This window comes from Varroa destructor, unplaced genomic scaffold, assembly GCF_002443255.2.
Source record: "Varroa destructor unplaced genomic scaffold, Vdes_3.0 BEIS01000001.1, whole genome shotgun sequence".
NCBI lineage: Eukaryota > Metazoa > Arthropoda > Arachnida > Mesostigmata > Varroidae > Varroa > Varroa destructor.
Window position 1 is genome coordinate 61,224,967 of NW_019211454.1, and position 20,853 is coordinate 61,245,819.

Consider the following 20,853-nt stretch of genomic DNA (forward strand, 5'->3'; position numbering starts at 1 on the left):
TACCGCTTTTCTATGGGTTACTGTTGCTACCCATGTTGTCATTGTTTTCGTTGTTGCTGTTCTTAGACCATAGGCATAGACGGAACATGGGACAAAAGGCGACTCCGTCATCAACGCCGGAGCAAAGCAGGCTACTTATGCACGAAATGACACTAAGCAACTCGAAAGCATTGAAGTCAATATTGAAACCGTCGTTCGCATCTGAGATATGCTCCTGTCCTATAGGTCTCCCTGCCGATAGCAGCGGCAGCAGTAGCTATAGCAATAGCTATGTGCCTTACTTGCTGCTTTTTGTACGAAACAAAAATTAACAGCGAATCGTTGGCGACGCGGAGAAGCAGAACAGCTAAAGGACAAGCGGCGGCCGAGCGAAGATTGGCAGACTGATGAGCAAGGCTCCACATTGGTGGACCTTTTTCTACGCTCCGCGCTTCCACTTCCCTGCTGTCCACGCACCTTTCAATGGTTCTGTCCGAACTCGTTTTTCCTTTTTGCCATCCTGTCGGCTTCTCTTAAGAATATCAACAGTCCTCGCGTTCCTCGTCTGCTCGCTGGTGCCCATCATTCCTTTACATCGACGCATCCTGCGGTACTTATGGAACGATGGCATTGTGCTCCTTTGTGTAGGGGGAAGGCGCATTTTAGGTTCTTCAAATGATCCATTCGTCGGAGCCACTAGATGTTCGTATCTGATGGCTTAGATGTGAACGCGTGTCTGAGTGAGCAAGTGGCGTACTTCTTTCCTAAAAGAAAGCCATTCTCACCTGCTCGTCATCGTCACTGATGTTTTTAAGACAGTATCACACTCGTAGTCTTCTTAACGGCTGGTAGGCCGAAAGCGAAGATGGAATGAAAAAGGCTGCTGAATGTTCTAGTGGCAAGCGCTCGATGATTTGAATGGAGAACGCAAAAACCAAGTGGAATACGATTTAGAGCAGGAAAAAGGGAACAGATGTTTGAGGAGAGAAAGGAAAATTATACAAACGAAAAACTTATTACAGCTAAATGCAATATAGTTATCCGCGATCTGGCAACGCGCTGTAGGCTCTTTATACCTGTTTTTCTGCGATGAGTTATCAGGCCTAACGCTGACATTTTTTGTAAGATTACATAGGTAATAAGGATGTCCACGGTTTACTTATCATCATTTTTTAATATGGATCGCTTTTCCGAACTGCACTAGGTAAACTTCATGCACCTTGGTAGTTACGTCGCGCTAGCTCTGACGTATTATTGCACGCTATATGGTATGAGTATTTCAAATACGTGACGTGTGTTACACGTCACATTGATCGTTATATACCATGCGCACTCTATTCTGAAAACTAATCCTGCACGCAAACGCACATATCATTGGTGGAAGCTGGGCTTTACACGAGACGCTCGTCGGCAATTCAGCAGGTTTATTCGCACCTTATACCTGTTATCTCTAATAGTGTCTACTGCACCACAATAACAGCATCGGAAAAATGAGATCAGACTTTGGGAAAACGTCAAAGCAAGGGAAGGAAAAAGTAAGTGTGCTTCTCGTTCCTGAAGTGTATGGTCGATCCCGTGTTGTTGCAGTGGCCGCAGCGGCCGAGTCCCCTGCCAAAGCCGACGCGCCGTTGGCCCCTCCGTTAGTCGCGCCGATGGCGGCCGCCGCCCCTAGCCTCTCGTCACTCACCGTGCTACAGCCGGTCCACTCGACGACGATACCAGGCTACGCCTCTTTCGCTCAGTACGCTGCACCCGCACCTCTCAAACCTCAGCCGCTGCTCACACTCGAGGATGCCAACCATAATACTACTGCCTCAACAACCGGTCCCCAAGAACAGTGTCCTGATGGTGAGAGAACAGAAAGAGATCTCCAATGATGTCCGTCCTGCTTCGAAGTTCTTTGAATTTCAAACGAGCTCGCTGTTTCCACTGTCCATCTATGAACCACTTGGAACCACGCCCATTGATGGCTGTGATTTTCTTAATATTTGATGATATGGTCCATAATTTGGTGACATCTGAGATATGGATGTACTACTTATATCTTGGCGCTTTGTTCCTTCTTCATTTTTAGGTATCTTCTGTCGTTTTGTAGGTAACGCTTAACTGTACAGTAGTGATCTGCCTGCCGCAGGCTGCAATATTAAGATTAAGGCTCATTAATAGAAACAGATTTACACAGCTTTTTTTATGAACTTCTATAACATCCGCTAACGAGCCAAATATCGTCCCACATCAAGCTGCTCAAAAACCTTGTATTACTTTTACATGACAACAGTTTTGCGAATGATTTTCTGTTTCCAGTGAGCGGAAGTGTAGCAACGACAAATGCAACCGATTACCCCTACGCAAGTCCCTACTCACAATACTCCACAGCTGCCGCGGGGGCATATGCTGCCTACGGTTACGGGTCTGGAAGCATTCTCAGTAAGTGAATAAATCATTTAATAACGGTTCCTTTGCTGTTGTGCCCCTCGCATTAGTTCTATAAAAGCGTGAATTGAAACTTTCTTTTCTCTGCTTTTTCGCTATATATAGGCGCTACTTTCTACCAATAGAACTCAAAAAGGACCCGCTAGTACTCAGGCGAACTAGCGCTCCTCTAGAGATGAAAACATTGGGCAAACAAACAGCTATAAGAAAAGTGCGCCCCATCTGATGCCGCGTTGAAAGTGTCAGTCTATACGCATGTCTATTGACCTCTACGGTCGATGCTGGTATACTCCACTGCGGCGCAGATGAACTAAGGTTGGGTGAAAAGTAGGAGAGTCACAGATCAACCAAGTTGAATCTAAATTATGGTTTACGTATGCGCATTTTAGAAGCCACAATCACTTGGTCATTTTGTACCCGTGACAGATAAATTGGCGAACTAACGCTTCCATAGTCAAATTCCTAGGATCTTCGATTTGGGCTTGCCAGGACAGCCTCATATCAAGCCATCCAGTCTTTTTGCTATATTTGCTTTTATACAACATACACATATTCAGCCGCTATAATCCCTATCTCTATAGTGTGCTCCGGTTATTCTATAGCCTTTCGGTATTATACGCGCGGTATAGCTAGAACTCAGAACGGTTTTTTCCAGAGTCAAGAGTCTATGCAGTTGACAATATCTAGCGAAGTCAGCAAACGCCAAAAAAGTATACTGGTCTTCTTTGTGATCTGCTACATCTATATACACTTACCTGAAACCCATACATTTGTTTTACTATTTCAATAGCTGAAAAATTAATTGTGTTCAATGCTGTCAACACCATGACCCATACCGTTTATGTTTCTAACGATGAATATCTGATCTTTGCTTTTACCCTCTGCTGCTCGTTACAGATCCCTCGTACTATTACACCCATAATGGGGCACGGTCGACTGCGGCGTCGACTACTCAAAGTGTTGCGTCGCTTGAGAGCTATAAAGCATCACTAGAGCGTTGCTGAGCCGCCCGGCGAATCTGAGCAATTAGAAACAGCGGTCGAAGTGTAGACGGACTACTATGAAGTTATAATAAGACATGCGCGAAAAATCATTCGACGGGACGATGAAGAGGCAAAACCTGAGAAAGGAGCTAAAGGGAGAAAGAGAGCTGAGAGAGAAGAAGACAAGAAGCAGTGATGCCACTGAAGGAGATCTCACTTGTGATAAAAAAAAGAACACAATAATGGACAAAGCATAATGATACTAATAAGAAAAGTAATAATAATAATAATAATAATCGATGAAGGCAACCGCGTCAAAAGAAAGCGCAAACTTTGCTCGCCCAGACATTATTGATTACAGTCGAAAATCATTTTCTGGTTGCATTGATGTTGTTCATTCTTACGGATGTGCGGTTTAGAGAACTTGACGCCGGACGCTCGCAACATCAGTCGCAGCTGCAGGACAATACGGGGATTACATATGAAATCTATTAGGGCAAGAAAGAAGGAAGTCTGTGTGAGAGCAAGGTTGACAAGGAATCGATCGAGACGCTAATGGACCTAGAGAGAGATAGCAACAGCTGTGAATAATGTACAGAGTTTCATTGGAGAGAGCGAAAGAAGAGGAAGAAAAGAAAAAAAACTAATAACAAAGAAGAGCGACCTCATATTAACAAAGACAAAGCAACATCACGCCAACACAACGTTAACGGTCTAAACAGAGACCACTGAGATTAAAAAATCTAGCTCGACCGCCCGCACCAGTTTGTCTACAATGCAATACATTATTTTATGACTATTACTATCATCTTATTCGTGTTCTGGATCCCTGTAGGCGGAGAGAGAGAGAGAGAGAGAGAGAGAGAGAGAGGGAGAGAGAGAGGGAGATAAACGATGAGAGCGAGAGAGAGAGAGGGCAGAAAGAAAGCATGGACAAATGGTAAAGCTCTCGTTGGTTTCAGCCGATCCGAGTTGGCTGATAGCCTAGTTCTCAGGGAGTCGCACGACATGAACTAGCATCTTTCAGCACTAATCGACGACTCAATCTGCCAGGTATGTTTCCGTTTTGCAGGGGAACACGAGGGAGATGGGCGTCGTGTTATGACCATGTACATTGCTTACATATGACTACTTCTCGAAGTAAGGAGGTTGGTCGCTGCACGGCACTAAGGAGAAAAATAGCACCACCATAAACGGGTGACAAACGGGCACCACTTGCCAGAAGCCCACGGCAGTCGGACGTAGGCTGCGCACCGAGCTCAAGCCCCCGGAAGTGAGACGAAGGGAGAAGGTGAAATCCAGGGAGGTGGCGTACTGCGCCCGGCTTGCTGTCCGGCTCTCAGACGCAAATACAGAGGATACCAAAGAACCGGAGTCGACTCGACAGCAGCGTTAACTTTGAACGGCCCCGATTCACCTGTGGTTAATCACAACGCTACGCTACCCACGGGAAGCTGCAGAGCCCGCCATGCACAGGCTGACGTGTACGGGATACGCCTATATCGATATCTCCAGAAGCTCGCGGGTCAAAATGCTGTTCGTGCGACTGTTCGCTAGGACAGCAAAAAGGAGTACGAAAATCAGGCGCTGAAAACGACGACGTAAGCAATGTTGATTGGTGACAGCCACAGATCAAGCGGGGACATCGCAATGATACAGTCAGTCGGCCATTGTACACATAACTTTGATTGATTGGTCGATAGATCGATCAAGTGAGCATCGATTCATTGATACATAATACAACCGCATTGTATTTTTATTCATCTAATGACGACGACGACGACGACGCTGCTAAACGAAATTATTATCACTGTTCTTTCCACCCGTATCTGTTAGTACCCTTACTGCAACGATGAGTAATATATAGATGCTGAACATAATGGCGTAAATAATTTATTATCAGAAGCGGAAACACACAGAAGTATCCACACAAATAATCCAGAGAGCTACAGATGTTGCGCTATGGCAAAACAACGGCGTAGAACATTACCAATGTCAGAGTGATCAATCGGGCCAACTACGGAAAACGTAATATTTAGCGTTGTCGCAAATCATATTTTGTTTTTTTTCATGAGCAATGAAAAGATCCGTACAAGACAATGAACCACACGAACGTAGTCACAGGCGGCGTGAACAAGTATTGCTATACGTCACACGCTGACTTCTAACACACGTGGCAACACATTGATATATAAACAAAAAATATTCAAATCTGTGAAACGTTGAGCTGCTGAGGAAGAATAAGTAATATAATTTCTCATTTTATATTACCTATTATAGCTATAAGTATGGCTATTATAATTCTAATAACACCTATACATGAATATATACATAATTACAAACGTTCTGACGATATGATATAACAATTACTATGAATAGTAAGATGATAACAAGGATATTAATAATAATACTGTATTCATTTGAAACTAGACAACTTAGGTAATGCATATATATATATATATATATATATATATATATATGAAAAAGCGCGGGAAAATTTAAATTTGCGACCGACCCCAAAAGCAGTGATGTCACAATCACACGGGGTCGCTGTTTTGGAGGGGCTGGTGCGAGAACGAGACAATAGTCGAAAAAAGCTGATACAATAAGGTTTATGTATATAGTATCATGACACCAATTGATATATATATATGGTTATTACTGTAATAACCTACAGCGCCGATGGTTCTGTGCCAACCAACGTCCGTCTATATAAAACTCGAACTTGAAAAAACCTCATCATATTATTAGATTATTGATAACATTATTAATCTTAGCGACGGTAATACGGCAAACCTGGGAAACTCGCGTGTGCCCCATATCTGCGTTGAAAATTGTGCCTCTCAATAAACACAAAAAACGAAATAAAACTAGTTTACAATTAACTGCAATTACGAGCATAACTTTTAGACGCACGTGGGAAGTAGAAAAAAAAAACAGACAACTGGTGTGTAATCGTTTCGTTTTCCCGTATAAACACTTTTTACTGGCGGTCAACATGAGTTCGCTTTATATTTGCGTGTATTCCCGTGTATATTTGCCGTAAGAATATCACAACTAATTGCCCATTTATTAGCTGAGTTGAAGGGTTCCTCGATATCGTCAACCAATTCATAAAAGAATACCGTCTCAATATTATGCTTGTTATTACTGTAATATCGATAATTACATTATCACTAATATAATCTAAGATAATTATATTGTGAAATCTTCGTTGAGGTTTTAGTTTAGGTAGCACGATTCGTTCTCGCCCGGTGCGTTTATGTTCGATCTTCATTAGTTTCGTTACACACAGTACAGCGTCAGATAGAACCTTATGGATATATCTACGCGCTGAATGGTAGTGGACGCTTAAAAACTCGAAAATAGCTATACTTGCGTACGTATTAGGTCTTCGCAAAAACGTACTTCTTTCTCTTTTTTTTTTTTTTTTTTTTATTTTTTTTGATAATTCGTTTTACAGAACATGCGAGTACTATAATGCTGGTAGTCACAGTAAAAGCTTATTCGAGGAATGACATTAAAAGAAAAACAAAATAATTCCTGATCGTTGCGTCCTCTTTGCAGAAGCAAAAATAATCTCATACTGATACTGATTTTATGGCTGTCATATCTAGACTAATCCAATGAGAAAGTTCTGTACGAAAATACGATAATTATAAATATATAGACATATATCAATCGACAAGGATATATATGAGTAATATATAATATTACTATACATAAAAAATAAGAGCGAAAGTGAAGGATGAGGAATAGTTGTCATTGTACATATGAGGATAAAGCAGCACTCGTCTATTCAAATTTCAACACAACACTAAAGGCAAATTACCGTAATACTATACGAATTTTGATAATCTTTCCATAAAACTGACGGCACGCAACTCAGCGTGCCTGTTCAACCAGCCGAAACGGTCCCCAAACTACACAGACCCATTATGATATATGTAGGATGCTCTACGAATTAAATAATTATAGTTATCTAATTCATGTTTTTTTTTTTGCTTTTCATTGAATTAAGAAATGAATTGTAATTAATTGTTGCATGATATAATTGCGATCATTATCATCTTGCAATGTTTGTCGCGCCCTAAATATGATGCCGATGTCTCGGGTACATCGGGTGACATAATACAATAACCGACCATAACCGATGGATGAAAATATGTGTGAATGGCAACAGGAAAAGACGGTTGGCTGAAAGGAAGGAACAAAAAATCGAGAGTGGATTTGGAAGTCATAAACGAAGAGTGACTTTTACCACAGCGATCAAATGAAACGCGTGGTTCGTCTGCGTCATATTTATTGCGTCGATGGTGCGGACGGGAACGATCGCAGATTACCCCAACATACAACATACAAACAAAATGTATTGGTCAATCGTTGCGCTGATGCAGAGAACATAACAATAGAAAAATGCTTGCGACAACAGTAACATCTGTTGAAAATCCTGACAACGGACAACAACCGCTACAATAGCTCTACCCTAAAAATCGTTGTAATAAGAAGGTGGCGACATCAATGGGATTAACGAAAGCAACCCAGTTTACCAACATCAACAAACAAAACCCCATTACAAACCTCAATAAATATTTAGACTATTACAAAAGAATAATTTTCCTGTCTACTCCTTGTAGTTAGTGTAGTAGGACTGCAGACGCTTATGCTTTCCCTCTTGGATAAGTTCAATTTTGGCCTTATTCAAGCAGTAAACGCTGTTGAAATTTTTAGAACTAGGACAAAGAGCCAATTGATATTGGCTCATACGAACCGATTTGACAATGTTGTTAACTTTCGCCCGATTTCTAAACTGTTTTTTCCAGACAAAACGCTAAAGCAGAGCTACAGGTAAGGCTATTTTCAGCCTTGGCCTTTGGTCAGTCAACCTCGGTTGCCTATTTTGCCTCATTACCTAGTAGCCATAAGCGAAAGTTTTCGCAAAGAGGATGTAAATATATTAGTAAGTGGTGCCGTATGAAATGCTTTCAACAGTGCGCGATGTGAATATCGTCACTGGAACTTGTAGCAGGCAGGGCATCGCAGTGAACCATGAAAATCCGGAAAATTTTAATGATTAATGAATGCATTGCCGAGCCACGGCGGCACACGTAGCCCGTCATATCGACGTTTTAAGTACGTACCGGGGGAAGTAGCGAAAGTCGTTAGTTTAATTCTAAACTTGAGCACGAACCCGTAGTGAAAATCATTAACATCGAGCTAAGTTCTGTACCGAAATGGGTACGCCAAGTGAGAACCAAAAAATGACAATATAGGGCTTCTTTCTGCTCTCACGCTACAAGAGTGACCATATATCACTACATCGAACTGTGATTTGTAGTGACAAATGTATCTTTTAGGATCACTACAGATAGGCAAAGATTACACTAAAGCTAACGTAGATTTGCAAAAAAAAAAACCTATGGTGCCTGTTTCATATCTAATATAGGTATTATCAACCGTAGGTCACAAAATCTGGAAGTGTCGTGTTAACAAACTTCACATTGAGCAGGCAATAGAGTTAAACCGTTTTTGCTTTGCGGCAGTGCTCCATTTCGCACTGCAAAAGCTGTTAGTAACAAAAATACAAAAGCTACAATTGCTAGCTCCTTGTCATGCATCGTACCCATTATATATCGTTCGCGCAGACTGCATTTTTCTCTTGAAAATCTCGAAGAATTTTTCAAATTTCAACGTAATGTCGAAATTATTTTTCGAGAGTACATATGCTCGATCCACAGGCTTCTACGACCAGATTTAAATAAGTTATCACCGTAAGTAACATAGTTGCATAATTCAAATAGAAATAAAAGACCTACGTTTGTAACAAAAGATTCCAAAAGATGGAACAAAAGTTCCACTAACGCGCGTATAAGGAAGCTCAACGTAACATAAGCACGTTTGCCATTGACCGATCGTCGGCATAAGATGCTTGACAGCTTTCGGGTCTGCATAGTTAAATGTCTCTATTGGACATACATAGAATGAGAGGTAGTCTTACATTTCGCTGTAAAAAGCGGCGAAAGGCGATCCTTCCTTTGGGCCGTGTATAAAATAAATGTATACATTTATGTAGATATTCTCTTCAACTTCCGGAACCACCGGAAAAGTGTCTCCACTAAGGCTCTGCTAGTTTTCTCTGTGTTGGTAGTAGAAACTTCAAGAAAGGTATATACATATTCCTACCTATAGAATCCACCTGTTTTGCCTTTGTCAAACTTAAAAGTGAGAATAACATTGCTGATAGAAAGGTATCGAGTTCCGTAAACAAAATACAGAACGAACAACAAATAAATCGTTTATTACATCTTTTATCGATGATCTGCATTAAGGACACCTCAGATTTTTGAGGTCGACCTATCGACGAATTCAGTATCAGATTTCATTTTGTCCTAAATGTAATGAAAAAGTATTATAAGGTAGTTGAAGTTTCCTAACACCAGTCTCCGGTCACTGCTAGTGGCCGCTACGTGAAGACCTATTTAAAATATATTGCGCAGAATAATGAGCACGACAGTGGTTATCTAGACGTAACTGCACTATAATCAGATGTTCGGAAGTCGAATTCGATCTTGAATAAGCTTCAGATATTACTAAGTCCCTTAGCTGGCGTTCAAATCCTGTGTTAGTAGGCGCAGCATCTGACATGATTTATTATAATCGAGGCAATCGGAAACACAGATTTTCAGTAACGAAACTTTCACGGTGAAGGTTCAACAGCTGCTGAAAGAATGGTATCATAGCCTACTGGAAAAGTAAAAAATACCTTATCTGAATACTATTCAACTTATCCCTAGAAATGAAAAAAAGGGGTGGGTGGGTGGGTGGGTGGGTGGGTTAAAGCCTTCAGTCTTATCCCTTTAAAATTAGACTGATGGACATCTAGAGTCTCGGTATTGTAGTTATCAATGACACGGACACTTGAAATTATAGCAGTAACTGCGAAGATTTGCACCTAAATTATTAGATCACAGGAAATGACTGAAGAAACAGCGGATTACACTTCAGGACAATTATGCTTATTGTTAATTACACTTCGTTTGCAATAATCAACGAACGAAGATTTTAGCACCTGCTTCTATTTTAGGCAAATCCTTTTGCGTTAGCTAATTATGATGTATTATTATCATGTAAGGAGAGATAAATTTTACATAGAAGCTCCAGTATGCACGTATCTACTCTCGTATCCTTTTTTTGGCCACGTGTTGGGCTTCACGTCGAGTACGATCTTCACTGAAATTGACTCATCAGATTCAAAGTCTCGTTCTGCATGGCTTCCTAGATAAAACTATAATCTACAACTTATCTGTAGGAAGCTTAAATATCTACTGTAAAGCAATTACAATGTGTAAGTTGGCCTATTGCTGAACACCCGAATCTTTTATTAATGTAACTGTTATTCATACATATTGAAACGACTGGTCGTAAGCGTAAAAAATTGGGTTACTCAATCGGTTTTTAGCACATCAGAAAATACATTTTTATCTTCATTTGGATCATCCTGTCAGTAGTGTGTATATGTTAAATAATCACATTTACAAACCCCACCATTATACATATATATATATATACACATATGTACATATATATAATTATTATAATTTACAACACTTTTACAATGTACAAATAAACGGCTACAGACTACCAGTGAACATTAGACACGCACTAGATTGGGTAAAAATCGTAGGTAAAACACCACATTTGCTTCAACTGAACAAAGCAGATATGCCGCAGACGACGATGCACAAACATGCAATACAAAATGATTTTTCCTTCACAACACGAGAGCACTAGATCAGCATAATTCGAAAGTTTAGCCGTGCTAAACGGACAGATATGTGAAACATACATTTCCTCATTTGTTGTCATACGGGGACAAAAAGATCTTCATTGCTACATTTTTATAAATATATAGCACGAAGGACAGATGGCGATACAAACGGCTAACAGTCGCTGTACAAACTCGCTATAAGAACAGGTTAACAATAACAATCGAGGAAACGGGAAGGGACGATAAATTAGACATCAAAGATGACCACAATAACAACAGTAAGATATTGCTGACATTTCGCCTTCACCAACCGCCACTTCCGCCTCCTCCGTGACCACCGCCCCCGCCGTTCCATCCGCCGCCCCCGGCGTTCCAACCACCGCCCCCGCCGTTCCAACTACCGCCTCCGTGACCACCACCACCACCACCGGCAGTTTGAACCTTCACAATGTACTTCTTTCCACCGCCGTGTCCATGGCCGCCGCCCCCGCCTCCTCCGCCTCCTTTCTTGCCACCGCCGCCACCTCCTTTACTGCCGAAACTTCCTAGACTACTCAAAAGGCCACTAAGTTTACCACCACCGCCGCCGTGGCCGCCGCCACCGCCGCTCTGGACCCGCTTGATGATATAGGATTTTCCGCCTCCACTAGGGGCCCAGCCGCCGCCGCCGCCGCCTCCACTAGGGGCCCAGCCGCCGCCGCCTCCACTAGGGGCCCAGCCACCGCCGCCGCCTCCTCCATGTCCGCCTCCTCCAGCAGCCCAGCTGCCGCCTCCTCCATGTCCGCCTCCTCCATGTCCGCCACTACGGGAGAGCTTCTTTATTATAGCTACGAGGGCGGCTGCTTGTTGTGCGCCGTCGCCACCGCCACCACCTCCGTGTCCACCGGCACCACCCCCGTGCCCACCGCTCGGAAGTTTTTTGATGATGTAGGCTTTGCTGATGGCACCCTTGCCGCCTCCGCCGCCAGCCCAACTGCCTCCACTATCAGCCCAACCACCTCCGCCTCCATGTCCGCCTCCATTACCGGCCCAGCTTCCGCCTCCATGTCCACCACCGCCAGCTGTTTCATCTATTTTAATGATGATCTTCTCTCCTATCTGTGGGCCCCCGCCATGACCGCCCCCTCCTTCTGCCCAGCCTCCACCGCCTCCTCCGCCTCCAGCCCAGCCATCATTGCCTCCATCGGCCCAACCTTCTGCGCGGCCATAGCCGCAATAAGCAATGCCAACTAGTGTAGGTAACAGTAACTGAAATATGGACATAAAAATAGCATTAAGGTCAACGTTGGCATGAGCTGCACAGGCATTTTTGATTAAGAAAATTGACATTTTTGTTAGTTTTTTTACGCATAAAACGAGTGTTGATGCAAACTAAGTTAGGGAAAAATCCGGATCTACAAAGAATCATCGCTAAGTATGTAAATCGCGACGCAGACCCTTCGTCACTATAACGTTATATACAGGCGAAAACCTTCAACTCTGTTTTGTTATCCTACGTTATTGTAAATGGAGGATTGTAGCTGTTTGGAAGGCATATTGGTGTATATATATGATCTGTATCCAACGGTCCTCAATTAAGGGGTTTAGTTAAAAAATGTTCTCTGTTTTGGTTATAAAGAGTACAATTTGTTGAACTAAACAGATAGATTCCAAAAAAGAAAACGAGAGTGCATTTATGTGCAGCACACATCATAAAGAAAAAATGTGTACGTATTTATCCGCGCACAAACACTGTATCACAGGCGTGGCAATTTTATCCCAAGCACTAAGTACGATTTTTCACGCACAATCAGTTTATTTTGCACGAGATTAGCCATGCGCACGTATCAAGCACAGCACAAGTCACACATATACAAATCAGCACACTAATTAGAAACAATTACGTCCGCATATTGTGAGATGGGGCAAAGATTTCGAGGTTTTTCAATTTCAATCCTCCAGAAGCGTTCGAGGTTGCCGTTTATGGCATTCTATTGCAATAACACGTACCAATGCTCTCATCGTTGCAGAAGCTCTAGTCTCTAACACAACAAGGGGGTAAATTTGTAAGCAAACAACGTCCCTTGTTGCTTTTTGACGGCTTGTCTTCCCGTCAAGACGAACAAGCTCTTTTATCTTCAAGACGTTGTCAGCTGGCTATGGGGAAGACATCGGTTGTCTCTTTCACTTTCCTTTTTCTACTTCTACTTTTTCTTTTCTTCAGCAAAGGCATTAGGTCCAAGCGATGCCGGCAACAGCAACAACGCTAATGTACACATCTTTAGCTAAGAGGTGACGCAGCCGCATGTCAACTAACAGCAGCAGGTTAAAAGCTTGACGTGAATGAAAAAAAAAACTTAAGCATTTCAACATGAAACGCATTTGTGTGCGTGCGTGCGTGTGTGTGTTCAACTGTAACTTCTATGAACGATTGGCCCTAACACCGAAAAAACGAGCCCCTGATGACACCGTCAGCTTAAGTAATAATAATCACACACGCTTACCTTTGCGCTGCGCTGATGATTAGTTTGCCTCCAAACCTGGTAACATTGCAGCTGTATAGCCGTTGCGCAGTTGCTGCTGGTCTCGTCAATTTTTTTACGGTAAATTTTGGCAAATTAAATATAGCTGCGGCTGCCGTTGTTTCAATGATGTATAATGCGATATCTGCAATCATTCTAATGTCTACTATGAAGGGCAACAAAGTTGACAGCGTATAACAACTGATCATTTTGGTAAGGGACACAGCATCTTTAGATAGTCAAGCTAACTGACAACGTAATTGAGAAATGCATACGCAGAGCTATCCGGATTGGGATACATTTGTCCCGTATAAATTGACGTTTATGTAGTCAGTAGATGTAAAATTACTTTGTGTTATTAAGCACCGTGTACTACCGAAATAGTTCCGAATCACACTCAAGATATCTAGGTAGCACCTAGCAATAGCTTAACGGCTAATGTCATTCTTACTTAAAAAAAAAAAGTCGTTTATAAGGCCTACAATATTGGTGCTTTAATTAATTGCTCATGCTCAAGGATTTACTTTAACGGGGTGCATGACTTGACCATTCATTGCATGAATATTGTTAAAGTTAACCGCTAATACATTAGATTACGGCTTGCAGTAGACAAATACGACGAAGTGACCTTTTCAAACTATTTGGTGTGCCAACATCGCTATTCCAGGCTAGAAACGCCAAGAGTCAAAGTGCGATGCATTGATGTCCACACAGAACGTTGGTCTAAACAGTATCAAAAGTGTTTAGTGCTTTGTATCGGCGTCATACGCAGAAGTGCGAGAAATATAAAATATGTAAAACCATTGCAACTGCATGGAAAAATGGTGGCTGAAATTGCCTTTGTTTATTGACAGGTACTTTAAATATGGCTCATGCTTTATCACATTCTAAGTGTTCTTTTAAAGGATGCCTTTGCATTATACGATCTGATACATGAATAAATCAATCTAAATAACATTAACCAAGATACATACGGAACCGCAGAGCAGGCGTAATCGATTTGACTTCAAAAAAATGCCAAACGATTATTTGATTTGATACAATATAGAAACACATTTAGGTTCGCTGTAACGCTGCCGGCAGTATCAGTTGTCGTCCACGAAACCTCGCGTTAATCTGTTAACACGGCTATTCACAACAGAAGCGAAAATTGTATAGAAGCTTTGATATCTAATGTTATCGTCCTATTCACGATAGTGACTGCAGTTTGTCAGAAACATGGCAAATATCTGAAAACATACCGGGGCTCAACGTTATTTTTCAGAAGTAGTATTGAAATGAAACATGAAAGTATTGTGACCGTGCATTGACCATTAATAGATTGCCGTCAGATGCCATAAGAGATTTGGAAAAGACTACACTTAAAGATTCCGCAATAACCGATCCTCTCATTACATAGAACTTCAGAAAAGATTGCTTGCTAACAAAAAGTTATCAAACCACTATAATACATGTACTCCCTGAAGATTAAATTAACAATACTGTAGTAAGCTGTACTAAATTATACACGTAAATTCTACACATTAGCGAATATATGTAATACGATAGTGATACAATCTACTTGCGACGATAAGTTCCTGATGGGCAACGAGAACTCGTAAAAATACGCTGGCATTATCCGATGTTGTATTATGTATTATGCGATCTGCCGACCGGAAAACGACATAAATTTACAACCAATTTTGAGTGATCGCAAGTTCGCGTCGTTTATATATATGGCCTACAATAAACGCCTGTTTATTGTAGGCCATATATATAAAGGGGAACCCGTTCGTCACTTCTTACTCAATCAAGCGTATTCAATGTTATTCATTTGTTAATTTCACTCTAATACGAGTACTTGCACGAAACCTCTCTATTGTTTTGTCGCCAGTTCAAGCCAGTAAGATTTGTGAACAAATATAGCGGAGTAGTTTATTTTACAAGTACGATTCGAAAATCATTGTACAGGTTGGCTTTCGCTGCCTTTCGAACGGCCACAGACTTTGCTAACCTAGCTTCGCTAAGCGTACTTCTATAGTAATTATCGCCCTTAAAGAATAACTAAATTGGTTTGGAAATGAACCATTTAAAGTTCCCTTGTTTCCTATTACTTCATAAATTTATGTTTGTCAAGATTTTTGAGCGAAGGTCTAGGCCACCTTTTCTGTTTTGGCTATCTTCCTATATGTATCTACTGCAATGGCACGTTTGAGCGTAATAGCCCTTCGTAAACATTAATTTGAAATTTTTTTTTTAGTTTGTCTACATAGCTCGGGAGTTAGTTGTGACCGTAAGCTACATATTCAGCACGCCGACAAACAGAAACAAGTTACTCCTCCAGCCCGATTAGGTTTTGAACTCCAATTTTGTAACCCTCATGTAACTCTAATTACTTCTCCATTTCAGTTAATAATCATAAATATTTAGTTCTTATTCAGATAGCGTCAATCCTGCACTCGCCCAAATCTGTATAGTTGATACGTATAGTTGGAAACACGTGAACGTGAAGTCGAAAAAAATATACTAAAACAAAGCTTCTTATCGGTATCATTTTATTTAGTCGTTCACCCCTCGGTCACAAAAGAAGCTGTATACTATCTATCGTTAGTTTTTTTTTTGAGGTTAGCTTTAAAACTGACTGGGTGGATTTTGTCGCTGCGGTGTGATATCTTGACTTTTCTGATTCATATGAATTGTGCCCACGCAAGCGCTCAATCATCAATTTAAAGTCATTATTTTGCCTCTATCTCTGTCCTACTTTGTTGTTTTTTAGCCTTTAATTTTGACATACTGCATAGGGGCCTTTAACTGTATAACAAAACTCTACCACAGCGTTTAATTTAAGGAACCAACATTAATAAACGAATCGTTAGTTATTTGATTGCATTTATTGTACGACGTGGGTACTTAGCGTTAGTCAGATGTGAAATTCCGTAAATTAACAAGCCACAATCAGTGCCCGGAGTGAGCTTCAAAATTTAAGCGCGTCTCAACTATTTCTGCTTTTTTTACATCAAAAGAAAAAACATTTTTTGTATAACTTAGCGTAATGGAACGAATTTCTATAGACAACTGATTCAAATGTTTTGAGTGTCGCTCGTATTCTAGTGTCTACGGATAAAATAAACATTTTTTTACTTAAGGATACGATGAACACATATGCTACACTGTAGAACCAATGAGTTTTATATTCAGCGAGCAATTTTTAATAGCAAACGTCATTAACAACACGAATATAAGTACTCTACATAATTTCGTTGATTTTAACATCGATCGCTCCTCGTGGCCATCGTCGTTTTTGTGACTAGTCGCCGTAACGCGGTAGCATTAACTTGCTCTAAACGTGGCTGGTACGTCGCTACCAATCGCTCGAAGCACTAATGCGCTGTAGAGATAAATTGTTTTCGGTTGGCTAGAATCTGCAGTCTAAAATTTGAGGTACAAGGAGCAAGGATCTTCCTGCGCGTCTACCCACATTTTAACAGGGAAATCTGCTGCTTGTTTAACGCAGTCGGTCCCAACGATGGCGCCTTAGACGAAGGCGCAAGGACACGGGGTCGCAACCCTATCACGACAGTTGTCGCCGTTTTCCCCATTATCGTTCGAAGCCATTCGAAGCGACATGTAGAAAAAGAAGAAGATCTTCAAGTACTAGAAGTCTTCACGAAATGACAAATGGTCGTTTCAGCTAAGGTTGATGCTGTCTAGATGAGATAAATGTAAAATGTTTACATTTTATTTTGTTGACGTCGCTATTGTCGATAGTTAGTTTGTGTTAGTTAATCGTTACGTGCCATGGCTAATACGCGGGAAGGCAGCGCTTTTTATCAGCGGTGCTTGAAATGATACAAACATGTTTGTTATTTCCAAGATCCCAAAGTATCGGACACCTATTAGATATTTTTTTATCTGAATTGAAATCAAGATATTTATAAATATACGTTTATTAAAAAATATTAAGTTTGTTTTTATAGCATATTGGAAGTAATGCACTCTGTCACCATAAATGAATGATGTGCCAATGAACTCAATGTTGGGATTTCAGTACTATTTACTATAGTCGAGTTTCAGTAACGGAAATGATTAGGTTTTAAGTACAGCTGCTAATTAAGTTACGACGCTTAGCAAAGGCTAAACTTATTCTTCGAACGTCAAGTTGTTTACAACTGAGAGCTACACTATAAATAGACTGTATTAAACTTTTATAAGTTTTTTATTCGATAAGATAATTTTTGGTCACATATGGTAACAGTAGCGTGCAGCTATAATAAGATGAAGGTAGCTCATCATTCTTTAGTTACATATATGCATGCAGTTTAGTGTATGCAGTTTCACCATAGCCTCGAAATTGAGCAAAGCCAGCTGGTGATCTAGCATAAATTCATTGTACACTACACAGTGCGGAACAAACTCATACACAGTCAACGCATGTGGTTCTATTTTTCCCGTTATTATTATTATACGTAACGATATTTTACCACGGACCAGGCCGTCGCTTTGGGCTTTTTGTCTCTTAGAAGCCCTCCTAGTATTCCGGAATACCCGTTTAGCTGATTCACACTATATGTCTTATGCAATTAATACCTATGCTTGGCAACGTGTTCGTAGATAGAGAAGATGCTAACGCACTTGAATAGAGGAAGTCGTTAGAAAAAAAGGAAGCACAGTCAGTTCACGTCCTTCCTACAATCCAGACAGTCTATTCGTAAGAAAACATCTGTCCAAAAAATAGTCCCGCTGACTATAATCACAGCGGCCATCATATTTCACGGCCACTGAATTCTCCAATCCAACAACAAATTGCGTCTTAACGGGTGCAAGTGGACCAATTCCACCCATCTTTGTTATACAAAAAAAAAAAAACTACATTTCAACCACGACAGCAAAGATTTGTTCCTTTGAAACTCGAGCGAATTCAGGTAGGTCACCATAAAAGTCTACCGCTTATTAAAAGAATATGATTGTCTCGTATAATTTTTTGTTAGTTTTATAATTGTAGCTTTGTTGAAGATAACTATGAATTCACTTGATCCGTTCGTTTGCAATAAATTGACGACGAGATTTTTCTTTATCCTTATCATGCCCAACTTGTCTGGTTTTTTGGCGCTTTTTACTAAAAAATAATCACGCAGCGATATTTGAAGGGCTCAAAACCACTAGACAAGATAGCTTGTCGCTTAACCCGTCTAATCATGATGCTGCGTTAAAGGCGAACGCATTAATAATATCGACTGAACCAAAATAATAAATAGCGCATATCGTTTTGTCGAGTACCAAAAAGCTTTCATTTCTGTAAAATGGATATGTGCAACAGGCTGTAGGAACTCATGATTTTTAGGCTGGATAAAACACGACACTTGAACTTCAGGCTTCGAAGCAGAAATCTAAGGAAATTGCGCACCATTAAATTTACGCTCAACAAAATAGATCAAGGTTCAGATGCTTTTCTAAGACATTAGGCTTAGTTCCACCTAAGTAAGCGTCCCTTCGACTTGTGTATTTACAGATGTTCTCACCGCCAGCCAATCCATACGAACCTTCCATGGGCTCTACTGATGCTGTCTACTATATTCTGTTCATGTTTATGTTGGAACTCGAAACTTGCCGCAACACTGGATGTGTTTGTGAAGAATCTATCCACCTCCCTTAGAAGAAATAGAAAAATTTTCGCAGATATTTCCCTTCAATTCAATGCGCTACTTCTATCTACAGTCACTAGAGACTTTGCTCTGACGCTACGAGACAAGCTACTGCGACGAAGTGCATAAACTGGAAGAAAAATATGTTCAGACGGCAATTGCCACATTCGATTCCTACTGTTACAAAAACGTCGTTGATAAAACGATTTGAGAAGCTAATCTGGCCTATCGCTAAAGAAATGGTCTTCGATAATGAGTAATGCTACTTTGCTTCGAATCAATGATACCGTATCCTTTCAGATGAATGATTTCGTCTGCAATACAGCCCCAGTGCATCACGAATTTACTCGACCTTCATTCACTAGCGATAGGTGCAGACAGGAGCTGATCGTATGCGATAAGTTAGTTGCATGAATTAAGTAATATTAGATGCTATACATGAAGGTGAATAGGTCGCGTTATTCACAGTGTTATTATAATACGTACTTAAATTAATTATCGCACTTTAATAAACAATAATCTAGAGAGTGTTCAATCTATTTTATATAAGCGACCATCGATTACGGACAGCGGTGAGCAATGGGGTGGGGCGATGGACCCACAACAATGAGCACACGAATTTTATTCCATAGAAATTATTTCTTATTGCGAGTATTGCGTTTACTATAACAAAAAAAAAAAGAAGATAAGAAGATAGTCGTATTAGAAATTGCTTTAATATGACAAATATTTAAAGTTTACTATTTTGGGAATTCAGAAATGCACGTTTAGGTTAAATAGTCTGGTTAAGGCTATTTAATTCGAAATTCGGCTCTTCGAAATTTTTGACTGGTTTTTATGACAGGAGTAGGAGGCATTGGGAGAATTAAAATACTTTTGAACATAAAAAAAACTAAAAACTTCTTGATCCCAAGCGTGCTTTCAATTCTACAAACGTCATGTAAGATATTATGAGATTTAGGATATATTAGATAGAATATTATGCTTAGTTTTTACCGCTATTTTTGTCAATTTATCCACTAACTTTATTACTAGGTTGTCGAATGAAATAAAGAGTAAATTCGGTAACACGATGAATAGTCCGATTGAAGAACAGACTAAAAACGACTTTTGGAAGATAATAAAGAAAAACCGGACACTACTATCTTATTTTAATATCTTTCTACTCGTTATAGATTTACAAAGATTAGTTTTTGGGTTTGGCATTTAAAAAAATCGAACTTTATCTCAAGAAACAAAATTTCATATTACTGACATGCAGAGTAACCAGAACGCCATCAAAATAACTGTTTTGGAAAATCAGATCAATGGCAAAAGGAACTAATTTATACAACAGAAATATATGTCGGAACGTACCTGACAAGATGCTATTTTACGATTATTTTAGTTTCCCGACCACGTGATTTCGTCCTAGGTCTACCTAAATAAATTTTCTTTTCCAATATTGGTTTATACTTAAAATAAAGAAAGTTGATTTTGCAATTGAATATTTAGGCCCATTATTGTAGACCTAGAATACACTAAAATGGATTCGATGCATGGCAAGTAAATAGTAAACACCTGTCTTT

The 20,853-nt window shown here is 40.3% G+C and overlaps 2 protein-coding genes across 7 annotated transcripts in view; one reads left to right on the forward strand and one right to left on the reverse strand.

Moving 5' to 3' along the window:
- Window positions 1-8,010, forward strand: part of LOC111255248 (uncharacterized) — a 171,444-nt gene extending 163,434 nt beyond the window's left edge. For 4 of the 6 annotated variants that reach the window (XM_086987148.1, XM_086987157.1, XM_022817005.2 and 1 more), the window contains 3 exons: window positions 1,567-1,827; window positions 2,284-2,406; window positions 3,310-8,010. In XM_086987148.1, coding sequence (XP_086843274.1) covers window positions 1,567-1,827; window positions 2,284-2,406; window positions 3,310-3,416 — 491 coding nt within the window. In that variant the 3' untranslated portion in view covers window positions 3,417-8,010. The remainder of the gene's footprint in view (window positions 1-1,566; window positions 1,828-2,283; window positions 2,407-3,309) is intronic. The other 2 variants (XM_086987169.1, XM_086987172.1) reach the window with 1 other exon arrangement.
- A 2,743-nt stretch (window positions 8,011-10,753) lies between these two features.
- On the reverse strand, window positions 10,754-18,151 carry LOC111245040 (uncharacterized). The gene is made up of 2 exons (XM_086987679.1): window positions 13,153-18,151; window positions 10,754-12,411 (listed from the first exon to the last, which is right to left on the reverse strand). The coding sequence occupies exons 1-2, from the start codon at window positions 13,162-13,164 to the stop codon at window positions 11,467-11,469; spliced, it is 957 nt and encodes a 318-aa protein (XP_086843805.1). The 5' UTR covers window positions 13,165-18,151; the 3' UTR covers window positions 10,754-11,466.
- Between the last annotated feature and the right edge of the window lie 2,702 nt (window positions 18,152-20,853).